Below are 20,611 nucleotides of genomic sequence, written 5' to 3'. Positions count from 1 at the left end.
GCCTTTACTGTGATACACAGCTTGTTACATGCTAAAGTACAGAGACTCCTCTCTTCTGGTTTCCATAGGAATTGTTGTGATGCTTATTTAACTGACTCCCCCGCCCCTCTGGAGATTACAGCGCCATTTACGTTTCTTTTTTTTTTTTCCTTTATTTTCCTGTCTAGAATAATGAGCCCAGGAGACAGTTGGAAGCTGAAAGCGCCTGACAAGTTGTGACAATTAAAAATGAATCTCATGGTTGGCTTTATTGCAATCCAGTCACCTTCTTGTCTCTGTGTTTGACAAAATGAAACTGTTCACAGAGCTGTCTCCCACAACTTTGTACCTCTAACATACGGGTGTGGAAACAATTATTGATAAGGCTGCAATGTTACATTCAGTCCATGAGACTATACAATCTTTGTATAGTCTTGTTGTTGCTGTACCACTTTAAGGTATTATTATGAGCCCCTGATATTGAGGTGGATGCAGGGTATCAAGCTGCATAAAACCTTGATAGAAGACTGATTTGGAAATAACAAATTAAATTGTGTGTTGAGTTGCCTTATTGAATTGAGTTCATTTTAAATAGCATATATACCTCATCTAATGGTTAGCCAGTTATTTTCTCTCAGTACTCAGAAAGTAGTTTGTAAGGGCTTGTACATTCTCCACAAGAACAGATAAATGTGTTCCTTTACTCAAGGTTGCAATCACAAGAACTAAATTGTTTAACATTGAGATATTTCCTACTTCACAACAACTCAACTGTATATCTGGTCAGTCTTCATAGGTCTCTCCACTCGCAGGGTTTGTCACTGCAGCACCTGTGGTCACTTCAGAATTCTGTTCAATCACACAATACTTGCTGGACACCACAAGAAAATTACATTTTGCCGAGAACAAGCTGCAAGAGTTCCCAAACCAGTTGTCCAAAGATAGAAATTCCTCTGTTTTTGCAAGGTATCGACGGGTTTTATAGTTTCACTCAGAAAACACAGCAAGAACAAGCTGCAAAAACTTCAGAACCAGAATGAGGTCATTTGGTTCTTGCAGTCCTAGGAGAAAAAACAAATTTTGATCTTATTTGGGGATATCAATCAATCAATCAAATTTTATTTGTATAGCACATTTCAGCAGCAAGGCATTTCAAAGTGCTTTACATCATTACAAACACAGAAACACAATGCAACATAGAATCAACAATCAAAACGCGACATTAAGTCAGGTTCCATCAATAAATTTGTAATTGATTAAGTTTCAAATACAATCCTAAACAGGTGGGTTTTTAGTCGAGTTTGCATCCATAGAAGGTTTACCTGTTACACTCCTACTGTGTTATATGGAACAAAATACCTATTGCTATTTTTATTCCCACTCACACTCACAATCACACAGTTATGTGTGATATGTACACCTTGATTGTCTTTTTCCCAGCTGCTGATCCAAACTGTGTCATCATGACTAATTTAAAATTAGTTTGAACCTTTTCAGTGTTTATATATCAAAATACTGTCAGCCAGTCCAACAAAGTCTTTGTTCTTCACGTCTGTCAACATAAAAAGGAAATTCAAAAATGACTCTTTCATTCGTCAAAAAAGTGTCAAATGTGTATTAAAAAGTACTCATCTTTTTTGGGGGGCTTGTAGCCCTAACAGTAACTGGACTGAATTTTGTGGAACTCAACTCTCTTACATGAAACATGCCTGCATGAAAATATTGTAAAAAAGTAAAGGCACCGTAAAAGATCTAAAAGATCTCCTTATGTGGTTTGTCCTTTGGTTTCCCAGGAATCACTGGACATGTGTGCACGGGAGAATGAATTTAAAAGCATCTGGTTTTCCCTCTGCTACTTCCACGCGGTGGTCGCCGAGAGAAGAAAATTTGGTCCTCAAGGTTGGAACAGATCGTATCCCTTTAACACCGGAGACCTGACAATTTCTATCAACGTCCTTTACAACTACCTGGAGGCCAATCTGAAGGTACATACCCTCCTCTCTCTTTTCTTCCCATTCTTGTGCGGGTGGATTGCAAAGAACACTGTTTGCAGTCTTAATTGGACATGTGAAGTCGTGTGACACCCTGAGGTGCTTTTGGCGGATCAACATCGTCTCGCTTTGTAATTGCCAGGTACCGTACGACGACCTGCGCTACCTGTTTGGTGAGATCATGTACGGGGGTCACATCACCGATGACTGGGATCGTCATCTGTGTCGAAGTTACCTGGAGGAGTTTATTAAGCCTGAGATGATGGAAGGGGAGTTATTTCTGGCGCCTGGTTTCCCCTTGCCTGGCAACATGGATTACAACAACTACCACCAGGTGAGGGAAACGTTGGCACCAATTGGATAACATCAGACCATTAGTAAAACATTCCCACCACTGAAACCACAGCAAAAAAAAAGGAAAATAGTTTTTTTTACAGTTGGATCAGACATTGTATAAATGGTAAGTGATCCAAAAGAAAGTTCAGGTCCCTCCACCTACTTGTTCCCGGGGGGCTTTTCTGTGCCCTCTGCAAATTAATGATCGCTTCAAATGGCTCTGACCGAGCAGCTATAATTAATAGGTCTTTCTCCATCATTCTTCCCTGGGCACTGTGCGGACGTATACAGTTCAATGCTAAATCAATACCAATAAAACTATGTGTGGGTCCCTGGGAAATTACAGATTGTAGTTATATTAATATGTCTCACAGGTAGAGTTGTTCTGTGGGTGGAAGAAGTTTCTTTGTTAGTATAAAGTAATCTATCCTAAAAGGCAAGCTGCAACGCCTTTATAAGTTCACAGTAAGACAATACAGAAATAATATTTTGTCTAATTATTGTGGTAGTGTTTTATAGACTATAATTCAAGTACAAAAACAATATCAAAGATTTTGATGTTATGATTTTGTACAAACATGTTTAACGAATGGTGACTGTTGCATTTTATTGCTGTCAGGCATTTAACCATACATCTGACTTTTTACTCATTTTTGTTTTCTTGTAAGAATCAATTGTATTGATCAGACTTGGTGTTTGTCTGTGGTTCCATTGATAAACATCCAGTTAAAGTGTTAAAAAAAAGTGAATGTGATTAATCATTGTGAGTTTACATTCAGAAGCAAAACATTTTTTAAATTTGCTTACAAGCTATGGTTTCAGAGAGACAGAAGACAGTCTGCAATAACATCTGTGCATTAATGTTACTTCACCCAATTATAAAAGCTCAGCCTGAATTACAAATCTTTCCATGAATACTGAAGTATTTCCCCAAACCAAAAGTCTACTCTGCATTTGTTTTTCATATAGATGTCAACAATATCTGCAGTATAGTCATCGTTGAATGCTCCCAGTAGTCAGACTTAGAAACAAACCAAAACGGTACAATTTAATATATATAAAAATGAAACATTCAGTAAAAATTACTATTTAATTTAGTTTTCAGTGATTGCCACATCTGTTCCACGTTCACTGTCCATGTACATGCCTGTACATGTGTACCGTTGCTGCTATGACACTTGAAGGCGGTTTGCTTATTTGTTTGCCTGTCATTTATTGGTTTATTTTTATTTGGATAATTATTAAGTGTTAAGAAATGCCAAGTAATTTGCAGTTTCTACAAGAAAATTTTTTACATTTTGTTTAAAATACAAATGCCAAACAGAGTTAAAGCACTACTCATTAAAAGATAAAAATTCAAAATTGAAAATTATTGTTCTCATCATGAAAACAAATGTTTGTTTTACTTTTATTTTAACAATTTAAAAAACAATGTATTGGAAGAACCAAAAAGAGTTTTTGTTAGTGCGTGGAGTAGATTTATGGAATGGATTGAATGATGAGTTTAAACAAAAGTACAAATATAAACCAGCTTAAAAACTGCTTAAAATGGAGCTAACTGGAAAATATGTTGTATAAGATTAATGTTTCAGATGAATATTTAAATGTACAATTTTAATCAAATTTGAACTGGATTTAAGTAATACTAACAAATTTGCTTTAACAAAATAAAGTATTTTTTTTAATGCTGGATTATTTCTGACATTTCTTAAAGTGTCCTTTGACTTTTAAACCTGCTTAGCCAACTTTAAGGTGTGGCTGCTGCTTCCCCTCAACATCCCGTCTTTTTTTCTGCCTCTCACCTTTATTTGTCACTGAACACAAACCCTAATTGACTGGTTTAAATCAGTAGAGGTTAAAGTTTTTGTGCGCTGTGGCCCACGGTGATGTAATATGTGAGCAATAATCGGTTCAGATTCTTCCCATACGTTTTCCGGTGGAGCCAAAGAGGAGTGGGATGTTTGATTTGGATTTAATTTCCCCTTAGTATGTGGCCTGCTCAGTGAGCACATATAGATGTATTAAGTAGCTCTGGAGGGAAAAACTGCAGCTTTTTACTCTTCGCTGTCACAACACAGCCAGGTTGAGCCAGGAAAAGCCCCGGCCAGAGAGCCGGGGCTTTTAAATGCCCTCTGGGTCTAGAAGGCCATCACTTCCACCATAACCATCCGGGTGGAATTTCGCACACATCCATCCGAAACATTTTTGTTCCTTCAACATTAAACACATGCTATCAGTAAAAGTTTGACAGGAAGGATTAAAGAGATCAAAGAAACGACTACAAAGAGATCCTGTACTAAAAGCCAGGTTGTTTCTAAAACTTTCATCCTGACATCAGAGGAACTGGTTTTTTTTTTTTAATGCAACTCACCAAATAAGCACTTTTTTTTATTTCTATTTGACTTTTATTTTGCACTCAGTTTAGAAGCATGTGTTTTCATTATGGAGTAGCAGATGCAAAATGCAGCATTTCCATCTTCTTTGTGTCGTCATCTGCTGTTATCAATTTAATTATTTGAATACCACTCCTTCAAATCTGTGGTTCGTCTCTTCCTTCGTCAGCAGTTCTATTGAAGAAAAACCAGACATGAGATTTAAAAAGCTGCTCATCACATTATTGAATAAGTTGTCTTGCTGTGCTGTTCGGTGATGTGCAGACCTGTGAAAAGGTAAGAACAGGAGAAAAAGTATCAATTTCTATAAAAGCAGGATTACCTCTGGTTTAGCTTTTTTTGTCATTCACTCTGAAGGAATCTTGGTCCACGCTTCTTTGCAGCAATGTTTTAATGCAGCTACATTGAAGAGTTTTTTGGCATTTGCAATGTGTCTAAGATCATGCCACTGTGCCTCTGTCAAAACTTAAATCCGGGTTTTGAATAGACCACCTCAGAACTCCAATTTTGATAATTTTCTTTGCCATGCAGAAGTTGGTGAGCTTTGAATTATTGTCCTGCTGGCTGAACAAAGAGTGATTGAGCCACTGAGAGCCAGATATTCTCTCTCAGTCTATTATCAACTGTAATAGATCACCCTAATGTGTTGAAAATTGGTTAGCTAGAAATAGAATAGAATAGAATGGCGTTACCATCACCCTATTTTTTGAAGGTTCTTCTTGTTCTTCTGTTAGTTTTATGCCTAATGCAGTTGGACGCACAAGTTAAAAAAATGGATACTCGTCAATTCTTGGCAAATGTGAGACAAGCCTATGTAGATATATAGATATATACTGCATATATATATACTGTACATACACTGTATATATATATATATATATATATATATATATATATATATATATATATATACATATATATATATATTTTTTTTTTTTTTTTTGGTCAGTTGTGTTGTTGCTTTGGAATTCTCCAATGGACACCAGTTTTTACCCACTGTCTTTCTTATTGTTGTTTCCATGTTCTGGTTTGTTTGAACTCCTGGATCAGTCGTCAAGATGCTGTTTATGTAAAAAAAATTTTTTTGAACTATTCCTTGTTCTCTCTGCTTTTGGATAGTCACTCTCACTGTCCCAAAATCTTCAAAATGGGGCTACAAGTCCTCCTACGCTGATAGATTTCAATAGATTTATTTCTCCCCTCTTGTTGAATTTCTTTAGTTCAAGGCATATGTCACTTTTTTAAAGATGTTTTTTTTTTATTTTAGATTTTTCAAACTAATCAGACTAGCACATTCGTGACATTTCTTGATTTTACACATATAACAATAAACATACTAGAAAATATGACTTTCCAAGCAATGTTATTAAACAGCGTTTAATAACATTGTTACATCACAAACTTATGATTCATGATAAGCGAAATCATATTTTTCACCTAACAGCAGAGTGATGCTAATGGTGTCTTTCCCCTAATAAGTCAAAGTCAAACAACTATCTTAAAACTATTTCTTTTGTGTTACTTAAGGTTCTTTGTCTGACATTAACATTTGTTTCATGATCCGAAACACTTAACTGACAAAAAAAAAAAGCAAACAGAGAAAATAGTCATGCTGTCCAAATGAGAACAGAACCATCTGTTTGATTTCATTTCTCCTTCCTCAGTACATCGATGACACGCTGCCTGCAGAGTCCCCGCACCTGTACGGCCTTCATCCCAACGCAGAGATCGGCGTCCTCACGCAGACGTCAGAGAAGCTTTTCCGCACCGTGCTGGAGATGCAGCCCAGAGACGGAGGGCTTGGTGAGGGAGGAGGAATGACGAGAGAGGAGAAGGTAAAGTCCTTGAAACTCAATCTCATGCAGAAATGAGAGAAAAATCGACTTACGGTTGCGCTTGAAGTTTGTTGCATAGTCGACGATGGAATATTTGCTGACTTGTTTGGTGTCTTTATATGCCCAGCTTTCAGCCGCAGTTTTAGGTCAGCTTTGAAATATATTTGGATTATTATCCTTATCAGGTTTGTAAAACATCTTCCTGCCTGTCCTTCCTTCTTTTAACACTTTCTCCTGTCCTTCCTTTTTTACACTTTTGGAGACATTCCACGTAAATGCCGACAGGTGCAATTACAAAATTTTATATAATAAATTCTGTCTCCTGTTCAGCATATCTCATTGCCCCTGCTCAGCATTGAGTAAAATCTGAGCGTCTAGGATAAAAGAAAGACTTGCATATAAGGGTAGCCCTTATTTAAAGATGATAACCTCCAGCAGTCTGTCAGCTGTTTGCGTTTTTGTGAGGCTAACCATCTTACAAAACCCCTGGAGCACCGAATCTGAAATAGATGATGACAGAAGGTGACATTTTCTATGCTTCCTGCACAATGAATTGAAACTAATTTTCAAACCAACTGTTTGGGGCCTCTGAAAGCTCAAAGGGAGAATTGTACAGTGATGACATTTTCTGGTGTGTTTTCTGCTTGAATCCACCCTGAAATGAAGCTTATTTGAGTGTAAAAGTTGAAATAAATATTCTGTCACAGAGGCCGTGGACTTGCATAGGGGCTTCGTAAAGAGACTGTCACTTTGTTAATAATAACAAAGAAGGCTCTTGGTTGCCTGACCGTTCACTTTGTTGAAGTCATTACATCTGCTGCTGTGAGCTGTAAAATAGTGTGATGGTCCTCTGTATTTTTGAGGATTTTCATCCTTGCTAGTGGATGATGATTTTATTCTCCAGCAATATATTATGATTTTCCAAAATTGCGTCTCGCGTTTAGATTTGCAGATGTAAGAGGTGGAGCAGAAAGATGTCAAATACGTAAATATAGGGTCACAACTCTCAGAGGATGTTCGGCTAGTTATTTTGCCTTTTAATTCAGCTTAAAAAACTGAATATCATGAATAAACTCTTTTTTTCAAATCAAGTATAGTGAAAAAAACGATGGAATAACAAACTAAGAAAAAATAAATCCAATTAGTATGATTAGTACTATGTGGCTACTGTACTTCTGTCGCCTTTCTGACAACTTGAATTCTCCAAATTTAAACATAACTTAAGCTTTCTGTTAGAGAAGCACTTGTTTTAAAGTCTAAGACCTGTACCACTCAAACAAAGAGACATAATTCTTCATTAGAGTAGTTAACACAGGACAATTTTTCTTTGATTTCCAACATAAATTATCAGTTAGATTCAGATTGTTTCCTTTCTACATAACTGGGTGTATTTCCTTCTCTCTCATAAACAGAAGTTTTGTCTGTCTTTGCTTGGTTGTCAATTGGTTGTCTCTGCATTGCATTATTCTGCTTATACAGTCAAAGTATAGCATATTTGCCTTGTATTTATATTTTGTTGGAAGTTAACCTTAAGTTATGTAATGCTCACTCCACCACAGCCAGTACTTGTCTTTTATCAAGGATAGAGGACTCTAAAGCTCTTCACTCTACTTTCAGTCATCTACGCATGCAGTCATCAAGTTGAGCCAAGTTCAGAAAGGGCAAAAATGTTTGTCACTGAATTTTTTTTTAAAATAATTGCAACCTTTGTATGCATGTATATATGTTCATGCTGACGTATTTATAGTAGTATTTTCAGATTCTTGACATCAAACACAAAACAGTCTCATAGGTCAATACATTCTGACTCATAATTGTATGAAAGCCATTACAATTTCTAAATGTTAATGGTTTCTTGTGCTTTTTCCTCATTATTGAGTCTATAGACTGCAAGCTAACATTTATTGTGAACTTGCTCTAGTCTACACAGGTTCTATTTGGGATCCTAACTAGATTTCTCTCATCTGTAACTTATGACTTGGGTCCCTTTTTCAGACCACAGCGAAGCGTCGATAAATCGAGAAACTGAATGACTGTCCCTGTCTCTTGTAAATCTTTAGTTTTCTTTCTTAGATCTCCGTCATGTTCTTTGTAGTTGTAGAATGTATTACATGTGAGTTTATCCAATCAGCGAATTCAAACAAATAATTTTTATGATACATCATGAAGCAACCAGCTGTAGTCAGTCATGAACACTTACAAGAAGTTAACCAGCCTTAACCTGGTGAAGTTCAGAAACATCCGAACTAAATGAACAAGTTTTAGGATGGGTGTCAATCTTGTTTGACACCCATCCTACATAATCTTGTTCACCCAGTTTTTGCTTTTTTATAAAACATAATATATATTTGAAGCTGTTTAATCTGAAAAGAAAAAAAATATTTAAATTAACCATTAAAGCCTCCTGATAAATGTAAATCATCCCAGGGATGGGTGAACCTCAGTCTCATACAGCGACTGTATTGTCAGCTGTGACTCACTCGCTCTGTGTCAGTATAATTATGGACCAGGCTTAAATATAAAACTAATAAAGAACATGGTCAAATATCTGCTCTGTCATAACACTTCCCAAACACGGTCTCTTAAAATGTCACTGAAATCCAATCTGTCAGTGATATCCCTCAGGAGCAGTAAGCTTAGGTGATGCTATTAGGACAGCATTTCCACCAGATGGACGCCGCTATGCTGCTTACATAAGCATTACAGCAAAATCTCACTGCTTTTAATTCCTACACACTTGCTCTGTTCTTGTAAGGCATAATGACAAAAGCAGATTTTTTTTTTGTAAGTATACACTATGGACCACAATAATAACTTCCATCTAATGCAGGATTTCAGTAAAATTGGTTCAAATTGGCTGTTTTAGTTCACCTCTGCTTCAACGGAAACTCCTAAATGCAAAATATATGACTCTGTGTCGCCTAATGAGCTCTTAAACACTAAAGCTGTTCATATACGGCCCATATTATCTTTCTACTGTACGCCTTCAAAGTAAGCGTGTGAATCAGCATACTCGCTAACTTTGTGCAGATTATGCCAGAAAGCTCCATATGGACTCATCTAAATTTTTAAAGCCACATTAACTCTATTACTGAGTCAGCCTAATTAAATTTTATTGCAAAACTTAAGGAAACCATACCATCCAAACAGCTCACAGAAAAAAAAGGATGCTTGTGTTTTGAGTAAGTTAGATTATAAGTTCTTTAAAAATGCTGCTGCGTTGACCAACAATGAGGAAAATGGACCATATTACACCAGTCCATAAATCACTGCACTGGCTAACCTGATTGTGAAGGGACCTATTAAACAATTCCCGGTAAACAGACGTTTTCCCGTCTATTTCTCCTAAAACGTCATGTATTCCAACAAAGCACGTCCAAGTCGGAAAGTCAAGGAAAGTCCGGGAAACCTTTTCTGTCTGTTTGAGCTGTTCTTCCTAATTGCCTTATCCATCACTCATCATCCTGTGTCTTTTGCAGAATCTGACCTGAATGTTGACCCCAAGAAGCAGGCCCTGTTCCTGCTCGCACATTATTTTAATCACTATGCTCGATAAAGACTGTTTGACCTTATCTGGGTCTTGGTTTCCATTATGGGTTCAGAATGTACAAAAATTACTCTTGGGTTGTTTATCTTCTTATGCCAGTTTATTTACCACTTTCCATTTCCCTTCCATAAAGATTTTGTTTTGTAGCTGCATTTGTAACTTTGCGGTGATATGTTTTTGTATTTCTATACCTCTACCAATAATTCTTTGTTTGTTTGCTTATTTTTCCCTCTAATCCATTTTCGAGAGGGAAGTCTTCCTTTGTGTTTTTATTTGATTTTTGTTCCTTTTTTACAGGGTGTATTTAGTGAAAAAGCAAACTCATGGTACTCTTGGATTATTTATTAAACTGATTTTTTTTGTAACCATACTGTCTTTTTTATATATAAATATATATTAATCCAAAGACTGATATACTGGACTGGCTGAGTTATTGGCTTGCTTCATCACATGGCCCTGTGGGATCAAACATTTTACCGCAAAATGTTCTGTGGAGCCCTGGTGTGTATCCATCCGTCGATGTGTTATGATGTGACCTTTCTCGCCGAGAAGACGAAGAACTCCTGTCTTAACAAACAGCCATGCAGAGAGTATCAATGAGCCCCACTCGGTATTCAGAGTATTCGCTGGCTGCCAGACCCAAAATCAGCTATTCGAACAGAAAATTCCAATAAATATGATGACCTCGTATCCTTTGTTCAGCACCTAATCCGCTGATTGATCGCTCACGCTGCTTGTTCTCAGAAACTGTTGACGAAGACATTATCTTTCCTCACTTACCCACAAAAATGACGTGAGCATCGATTTTGTGGAGAGATTAAACTGTAGAAATTGAAATTTGTTGAAAAAAAGATGGCACTGCAGAATATATCCTCATGAATATTTATAGTATTGTCTGTCTGAAACTAACTTTCAGGCTGCCTGTGTTGGCAAGTGTGAGCTTATCCGACTCAGACAGTCCATCTCTCTCCCTTTTTTTTTGTTGTCAAATTCTTAAAGAGACATTCACCTCTGATTTGTTTTCTTTTCTCTCCCTCCTTATCAGGTGCGCTCGGTCCTGGAAGACATTTTAGAAAGGCTGCCAGAACAGTTTGACATGGCGGAGCTGCTAGGGAAGGCCGAGGAGAGGACTCCATACCAAGTGGTGGCGCTGCAGGAGTGTGAGCGAATGAACGTCCTCACCAAGGAGATCAGGCTCTCTCTCAACGGCTTGAACCTCGGACTGAAGGTCAGAATGGTTTTATCTAAGTAGAGAAGAGGGGTGTATTAAAGGTCTCTGGGTTTTTCATGACAAGCTCAATTTTGTGCCGACCTTTGTGTGGCTATAAGGTGACCATGTTGTTTCAGGTTTAATCTATATCCATCAATTTTTAAACTCGCTCTGTCAAAGGAACTTAAAAACAGAAGTTAAATCAGAAAGACATGAACAGAAAGCCCATGTGGAAACTGCTACAAGACCAGAGTTTGGGAGATCTGGCTTGAGATGAATAAAACCAAGGAGACATCTGTGTCAATGTGTCATACATGGCTGACTCATCTGTTAACACCGAACAGAAAAAGTAAGACGGGCGGGGGGGAAATGTGTCAACGTGTTTCTCAGGAGTTATGAGTCTTCGATCTCCCGGCTCTACAAGCTTCAATAAACTGCTTCAGTGATTTAAAAGTCGTGCCGACTATTGTAGCAGAAAATGGAATCATGTTTTGCCTGCATGGTGGAATAAGTAGGAGCTGTCAGGGTGTTAGCCTTGATGCTCTTTCTCAGTTACATATTGTTTCAGTGGGAAGCTAATAACTGGTCAGGATTTTTGAGCTGGGCGGGACGGTGGGAGGATTACGGGAGATAAATTAGTGATCCAATGAAAGCCACACACATTAGCTACACATCATACATTTTATCATGGCGTTTTCCTTCAGCATTGGCTAGCTTTTTGGTGACCTTGTGTCATTCATCCTTTATCTTTTATGCTCTACTCTTTCGAGACTTATTTCCAATTAGGAGCTGACGAGAAGTCAGATAGGGAACTCCTGGTTGCAAGATCACTTCTTTAAGAGGTTTTTAGCTTTTTCTCAATAACAAACAACACAAAGAGCTAGTTCCACATTAGATTCTTCAGGTGACAACAACCAGCCTCAATGTGAACTAGAATGACAGCAGTGCCACGGTGTGTGACTAACTGCAATGAAAACACTTGTCTTTTCCCGCTGCATCAAACCACAAATACAACTTTCTGCCACTTGCAATTAGTAAATAACCAGAGTTAGTTTGTTTTTATGGATTTCAAATGAGAAAGTTTGTTTTACATCTGTGATATTTTAGAGTGAAAAAAATCATGAAGTGGATGATTGAAAACACAGATAAAAAAGTACAGTATAAAATAAGTGAATTAATGTGAAGTGCATATTCTTGCCAGCAGTTCGGCATGTGAACAACTCAAGGAAGAACTCTGTGTATCAGTTTTGATCTTATTATCCTTTGTCTGATGGCAGCAGTTTAATAAAATGTTAATGGAGAAGGTTTTGAAGAGTCCCTGAAAATGTCCAGATTTCCTGCAGTTGCCTTGAAACAGAACCAGGAGAGCGTGTAGGAACATTTCAACGACCTTCCCAGCTCCTCTCTGTACGGTCCTCTTTGTTCACCCGTTTCAACATCCCAGTGGTGTTCCAAATGGGGGATAGCTTAATGCTACCCACTTTCTCTGCTGCAGGAATCTGTGCTCAGGTCATGACCTTCTGAAGTTGATGATCATCTGATTTGTTTTATTCGCGCTGAGCACCAGATTATTTTCTCTGCTCAAGGCCTGTAGGTGTTTGGCCTCCTTCCTGTAAATTGGTTTTTTGCCCCCCGATGAATCAGTCCAATTATTGTGGTTTCTTTCACCGAATGTTCAAATTTTCCTATTATGTGATTGCACAATAGTCTAAACTTGACTGTGAAGTCTAAATCCTACTTCCATGTATGATTAATTGATGTTCTTCTACACAAAGCTGTGTAAAATAAGAGTACAAATCAAGACTTGATTCATAAAAACCAAACTATGTTGCTGGGGATTTTTTCTGGTTTGTAATTTCTGGTTTGTTGAGGTTAAATATTTTTTAATGCTTATTGTAAGTTTGCACTACTTTACTAATTCATTTGGGACAGTATTTAATTTAGTTACACTAAACCTATATGTACATGTTTATAAAAAGAATGTACAAGTGATTTATCCTCTTTTGTGTGTTTTAGTTTCACTCTTCCTTGGATTCAATAAACCTGTGGACAAAAGGTCAACTTTTCTCAGAGTCTCTATTGGGGAAGAGTTTAGCTGTACTGTCAATTTGCATTTCATATGGCGAAGGCAGAGTACAAATATTTTGGTGATTTGTAAACAACTGTATGGCCCAGAACAAAGAACATCGCCATACGTTTTTTATTATTATTCAAATGTAGTTTGGCTACATTTAAATCCTACATTTGGCACATCTTGATGACATGGATGTTGAGGCAACAAAACGCCAATGTCTCAAAAATACGAGGGAACATTGTTGGACCTTGAGCTTCATCGGACGGGTCAATATCAACACTGTTCTGGTTTTGAGCAGAACTAACTAGTTCCTAGTTGATGTATCCTTCTACATGTGTTTTCTGTCTTTTTAAAAACAAAAGTGAAAGATTTTAGCTCATCTCTGTCTTGTGCTGTTCACCGATCAGGGAGAGCTAACCATGACCAGCGAAATGGAGAATCTACAGGACGCCATCTTCCTGGACGCTGTGCCAGACAGCTGGACCAGAAGAGCGTATCCCTCCATGTCCGGTTTGGCTCTTTGGTTTAACGACCTCCTGGCCAGGATCAAGGAGCTTGAAACCTGGTCGGCGGACTTCATCTTACCCCCTGCGGTGTGGCTGGCTGGCTTCTTCAACCCCCAGTCTTTCCTCACTGCCATCATGCAGGCCATGGCCAGAAGGTAGAGTTGGTCAGGATATTAAATAAACATCTTCTAGCTTTACCAGAATAACTGGTTCTTGTTACGTTCCTGACAGGAACGAGTGGCCTCTCGACAGCATGTGCCTGCAGTGTGATGTCACAAAGAAGAACCGGGAGGACTTCAGCTCTCCTCCTCGTGAAGGAGCGTACATCCACGGACTGTTCATGGAAGGAGCACGGTGGGACTCACAGGTACCGCACAGGAGATGCTCAGAAAGGTCTTGTTTCTGATTTATTTAGAATTTGACAGCTGATCTTTATTGATTTTTAACTGAAAAAGGAGCAACACACTTTCTTTAACAAGTGATTTATAGTCACCACAAATCATTGGACTTTTTGTTTTGTATTTATTATTAATGGATTTATGACTTGTGCATGTTCAGTTCATTCTTTCGTTTAACTTTCCACAATGCATTTGTGCACTTTAAATATTTTAAGTGCAACTATATCCCGATGTGAGTTGCAGAAGTTTTTTCTCTCTTGTAGCTTGATTTATTTTGAAACCTGCCTGTCCTCGAGTTTTGTGTCATTTTTTTTGTTTTGTGTTGTGTTCTGCTTCTGGTTTGTACACTTTTCCAGTTTCCATAGCTGCGTTTCATTGACCACGTAATTGTGCTATATTTACAAAGAAAGAAAAAACACTTTGGCGCTGGAATGAGGTGATTTATTTATTTTTTTTGTCCATATCAAAATTAATTTATTTTGCAGAACTGAATTGGAAACAATTTTTTTGCATCTCACAAGTCACATGATCAGCAGCCTGATGTTGCCACTGGTGCAAACCACAAAGAAGAAACGACAGGAAGTAGCTGTTTTTATTCACGTGTCGCATGAACAAACTTATTAATGTGATTTTGATCGTAGCTCTTATTTAATGGAAACACCACAATCACAACATTGTGTTTTTTGACATTATCAGAATATTGACAAAGTTTTGTGCACAATTGTAATGGAAACACAGATAGTGTCTGTTTCCCTGGTTTCCTGTGTATGTTTTCTGTTAATCAGTTTTCTTCTCACAACTGCACTGCATCAGAAAATCACCTAAAATATCATCACTCTATATTATTCTCCCTCGTCCTTTCAGTTCTTGGGTAAAAGATTAGTCCATATCAAGTTGCTCCTTGTTTTGTTTACATAGGAGCTGGGATTCAAATACCAACTGTATACAAAAATATTCTGTAGTCTGACAGCTAAAGTTTGACCCAAACTGAGTTATCAACAGAGGAAAGATTCCAAACACAACTTCACATAAACAATAGAGTGGTTGAGAAAGAAAATAATCAATGTGTTGCAAATGCATCCAGACAAAATCCAGACCTCAATCTTATAAAACTCAATGACCTGGAGAAACTTTATAAGGAAAAGTTTAACGGAACTCCGTCATAATAATGAGTCTGATGAAGTCAAACAGACAAGGATTCCTTAAAGTTATTGATAATGAAGTTTTTCCTCTTTTGTTTGTTATTGTTTAAAAAAAAAAGAACAAAATGGAATCAGTGGTGTATTTTTGTGCCCTCGAGGATAAATTGAACCTGACATTTACCTGGTAAACCCGGTTAAAACCAGATCATAGCTACTACGTTCTGATTTATGAAACTCTAGGATTGAAATGGGGCCCATTTTCTTTTTACAACGACTGTAAAAAGCACGAGTTACATTGCAGTATAAGTACCTGCACTGTACTTTTTGATGATGCAGCACAGACATGGGAACACAAGGTGAGTTAACTTCAAAATGCACCTTTAAACAGAGTCAAGTAAATTAACTCTGGGATGAACCCCAAGGAGTGTCTCAGCGTTCCCTTTGTGGCTCCAGTTTCTGCTTTAAATCCTGCTTGTGTTCAGCTGTTGGAGTGCAGTGCATTACTCAGCTTCCCAGGACTCCATCTATCTACATACACTCAACCACTGTATGTGCACCAAGCTTTCAAGGAGTATCCCCGTAGACTTCTTAATTAGGGAATGTGCAGAGTGTGCACTCGAACACTTGGATCACACTTTAGAGGAGTGTTTTTTTTCTTCATTAAAGTTGGAGGCGCGCTCAAATAGACAGGCGGAGAGACAGGCCAGGCTCGCACTCCAACATCCTCCACTCGTCGTCTCCTCTCGTCTGCGTACATCCTCCTCTCAGCCCCGAAGGCCGGCTCTGTGCCACTGGCGAAGAGAGCGAGCAGCACTCCATCTGGACACAGTTCTATGAAGCAATAAAAGTCAGAGATTTATGATAAACCTACTCGTCTATATTAATGAGCCGCGTGTCTCATTCATCGGGGGTTATGCATCAAAGATGGCTGAATGCTGCACCTTGCACAGAAAGATGCAGGCGTTACACTGCGGAACAATATGTATTTATGTAAATGGAGCGCTTTTATTGGTCCTGAGTACTTCAGCTTTGTAATAAATACTTTGCTCCGTCAGTATGTTGGGAGACCTGACAGTATAATTTTTTTTTAAACGGTCATTAAAAAATTTTATAGTGCGTCACAAGGAGCCCAAATAACTTATTTGGGCCCAAACAAACCCGTAAGTTTGGGGGTACAGTATTTAACACATCTTTAAAGTTCGAGAGCCACTGCAGAAGCAATTAAAGCTTTGTCCTCTCGGCTTTTACCAAAGTCATCGGGATTTATATTGCTTCCTGAAAGTCGCTGCGCATTCATGGAGAAACTTGTGTTTGTCAGGCGCTAAGTGTGGAAGGATTAATTAATGAGACAGACCACTTAGACTCACTGTGTTTAGTGAGGATGTTGTGGGAGCAGGCTGACTTTGAATCGAACTCTCACAGCTTTTCCAGGGCTGCCGCAACGCTGCCTTCTGAAACGCAAAGTCAAAAATCGCTCGGGTTAATCGCTGTTAGTCGAAGCACGTTGTGGAAGTATTCACACCCTTTTTTTTTTTTTCTCCAAACTTTGCGGAGTTACAGCTGCAGACGTCAATGTATTTATCATTAGGATTTCCTGTGACTGACCAAAACAAAGTTGTGCATGGTTTTGAATTTAAAGGAAAATGATGCAACCTTTATGTACCAATAAAGACCTAAAAATGTGACATGCATATGTATTGCTGCTATGAAATCCAGTGAAAGTAATCTCCAAATTATCATTGTTTGGCATGTTAGTAAAATAAAAGACAAAACCATTTACAGAAGTTCCATGTGCTAATAATTAATAATACAAGTAACTGGAAAATAAAAGAGATTAAGTAAATCTAAGCTGTTCAGACAGAAGCCAACTCTGCATCCTAAATTAAGTCTTTCAGAAAGGAAATTCGTGAAAAGAAAAAGGTGAAATATATAAGAGACATTCTTGATTACAGAGCAGGAATTACCAAAGAAAAGTTAATCTGTGGCAAAGAAAGCCAATGTTTTGGACACTGGCTTTCTTCATGTCATGTTTGGACAAACCTTTCATGGCATGGAGTTGAATTAGTGAATCAGAAATTAATTAATCTGATTCCGATGTCTTTTTTTTGTGTGCAACATTGACGCCTCACCCTTGTATTTGGAAGACCTAAAACTTCCTACAGTTTTCTAGCTGTTTTTGTTTGGCGTGATAACAAGCCTTCATCCTCGCCTCACATCTTCTGCCTTCTCTGTTTGTTTCAGACTGGCTTGATCGTCGATGCGCGTCTGAAAGAGCTCACCCCGACCATGCCGGTCATCTTCATCAGGGCCGTTCCAGTGGACAAACAGGAAAGCAGAAACATCTACCAGTGTCCCGTCTATAAAACCCGTCAGAGGGGACCCACATATGTGTGGACCTTTAACCTTAAGACCAAAGAAAAGCCCTCCAAGTGGACTCTAGCTGGTGTGGCGTTGCTTCTGCAGACATAGCTGTTTTTAGGGACGTCACACTGAGGGTGCCGACAGGGTGAACAACTGAAATCAGTTCCAAACCAAATAGTTTGTAGCGAGAAAGTAGAAATTATTCAGTTAAAAGAAAACCTTTAATTTCGTTGCAGTAAATTAAATTGCAGCGAATTAAAGTGATAGCAGGGTTTTTTATTCCATTTCTATTACTAGTGTGTACACTGATCAATCAGGAATCAATATTACCAGTTCTAGAAAATATTCTGTTGATAGGCAGGGCAAACATTGAATATTTAAAATATTCTTTTTCTGATTCATTAACTGATTTCTGATTTATTACAGCGTATAAATCTCAGCATTGTCTGTCTATGAACTCTTTAACTGACATTGCGTACTTTGAGGCAATATTTCATATGCATAAATGATGATATTCTTTTAATTACTCTATCTTCTGTTAAATTTAAACCTGCGTCAATCAAAGAACTTCAGGCACGTTTTGTCTTTTATGTATTAAATTATCTAGAAGATCAATTGGAAACTGCATGTCAGGCCTCAAAGAAAACTGCAAATCAGGCTGGAATGAAACTCATCTTTGAAGATAATTCAGTTTTCATTTTAACAAACCAAAGTCTTCTTGGAAATGGAGCTTTAACTTTAACTAACTAGAAGATATTATGCTCCACAAACTGTGAGGTCACCTTCAGCATGGTGGTGTTTTATGATTACTTTTTTCCCAAAGCATACAGGTCAATAATAGCAAATGTGTTTTGCACAGATTTATATTATGGGAAGATAAGTCAACATTAAATATATAACAGTAAATATTCAAACATTAGAAATATCATATATGTAGGACCCCTTTTACAGATTAGTCTTGACTAAATCTGAGCTGGGCTCACAGAGGGAAGGTGGTTGTTTCCATATGCCCATGTCAGTGAACGACTGATACTTTATTGAGCCAACTGTAATTTTGGGAATGCCATAAAATCATGTGTGGAATGGATTTTCATTTTGAAACACAAGATTTCTTTTCTATAATCAGCTCTTTTGATCTCTTAATACTCGCACATGTAATTCACAATTATTGCTCTCGCTTTCAAGAAGTTTGAAAATAAAGATTCTTTATCATGCCATTCCAGATTGTACTTGTGCTTTTATTTTCATATGCTATATCCAATTTTAGCACCAATGTGCTTTTTTCCTCCCTATCTTGTGTTTCCAGTTCCCTTCTTCCCACTTCTTCCTCCCCTAAGTCTTTAGGCCGACTCTTTTCTTTACTCTCGTCCTCCTTCCAGTTTTCTCTTTGTCCTCTCTCCTTCCTGTTCAAGATGAAACAAAGAAAGTATGGAGCCTCAAAGATATATCCTCATGTAGAGCAGAGACATGCACACATGCTGCAGTACATCCCAGGCTTAAAACTCCCCTCTATCTGCTTCCTGTCTTTCTTGTTCTCCCAGTGCCTGAGCCCAGGTTCCCTGGCGTCTTCCCTTATCTGGTTACTGGAGAGTCTTAACAATGTGCTCAGAGACGCATGAGGAGGAGGAAGAGGAGGAGGAAGAGCAGTGATGCAGGGTGACACAATTTATGTGCATCTTCCGAACAACGGCTTCAGGTTCCACTTCGGAAATGGATCCTGCCACGATTGCAGGTGAGATATTTTCAGATTACAGTGGTTTTAAAAATACTTAACAGATTTGTCACACGTCACTAAGCATATTTTGATATTACAGACAGAGAACGTGCTGAATGAAAAGTGGTTTTAATTATTCTTGTTTAATTATCATGTTTTGCTTCACTATTCAGTTTTACTTGTCACACTGAGGCGTGATTTCTGTCTGATCTGTAGAATACAAAAAACTTTCAATAGAAACTCTTACGAATGTGAGAAGATGAAACAATCTTTTTAAGAAAGGTGCCCCACATCATGCCCCGATCTAAAGAAATTTAACCGCCAGCTTGTCAAATTATGGACTTAAATCCAACTGAAACGCTGAGGTCTGACCCAAATCTTGCTTGAAAACACTCAAATTTTGGAAGAACGTGAACAATTACTAAATTACTACTAAAAGAGTAGAATGTGGTTGAATTCTTATATACAGTAAGTGATATAAATACAAAGAATTCATTGTCTGTTATTGCAACTACTTGATTTTTGTTCGACAACTAGTGACATGGCTTATATTGAGATTTGGAGGAAGTTAGTGCCTCACATAGGGCCAGTAGGACTCACTGTCTGAAAACAATATTTTGTTTAAGCTCAGATTATATTAATGTGCTTGTAGGTTTGTTAGTCTGAAATTTTTTTTTCTTCAAAAAGGAAGAAATTAAGGACGCCAGGTGTCTCCATGGTGCGCCCCATGTGCGTAGGCTGGAGTTTTCAATGCGCTTGTCCTGGGTTTGACTCCCAGGTTCAGCTTGCCCTTTTCTCTCTTCCCCATTTCCTGTCTATTTACAGAAAATCTTTTTTAAAACCCCCAGAATAAACAAGAAATCTGTGAAGGGGCAAATACCTTTTTCTGTCATCGTTAGTAACTATATTTTGATCAGGAGGTCCTCCAGCCACTCCAGCAGACACGCTTCCATCCTGGTGAGAAATATAAAGGCCAGATTGGTAAGAGCTGCAAAGAGCCACTAATTATGGGCTATTTAGAAGTTTAACTGTATGAATCCCCTTTCTGCAAAGGTTCACAAACGGTGATGATTCATGTTTTCTGCTGGAGGATCATTTTGTGCGTTGCCGGGTGGATGCTGGTGG

At 38.0% G+C, this 20,611-nt stretch overlaps 1 protein-coding gene across 3 annotated transcripts in view; it reads left to right on the top strand.

The window, feature by feature from the left end:
* LOC102234985 (dynein heavy chain 9, axonemal) overlaps positions 1–18,989 on the top strand; it is a 162,541-nt gene extending 143,552 nt beyond the window's left edge. For all 3 annotated transcript variants that reach the window (XM_005809964.3, XM_023341256.1, XM_023341257.1), the window contains 7 exons: positions 1,773–1,964; positions 2,113–2,304; positions 6,364–6,534; positions 11,127–11,309; positions 13,773–14,026; positions 14,103–14,238; positions 17,653–18,989. In XM_005809964.3, coding sequence (XP_005810021.3) covers positions 1,773–1,964; positions 2,113–2,304; positions 6,364–6,534; positions 11,127–11,309; positions 13,773–14,026; positions 14,103–14,238; positions 17,653–17,880 — 1,356 coding nt within the window. In that variant the 3' untranslated portion in view covers positions 17,881–18,989. The remainder of the gene's footprint in view (positions 1–1,772; positions 1,965–2,112; positions 2,305–6,363; positions 6,535–11,126; positions 11,310–13,772; positions 14,027–14,102; positions 14,239–17,652) is intronic.
* Positions 18,990–20,611: the final 1,622 nt, after the last annotated feature.

The sequence above is a fragment of the Xiphophorus maculatus genome, chromosome 10 (assembly GCF_002775205.1).
Source record: "Xiphophorus maculatus strain JP 163 A chromosome 10, X_maculatus-5.0-male, whole genome shotgun sequence".
NCBI classification, from domain to species: domain Eukaryota; kingdom Metazoa; phylum Chordata; class Actinopteri; order Cyprinodontiformes; family Poeciliidae; genus Xiphophorus; species Xiphophorus maculatus.
The sequence above is the reverse complement of the archived record's forward strand: the minus strand, read 5'-3'. Positions and strand labels throughout refer to the sequence as shown.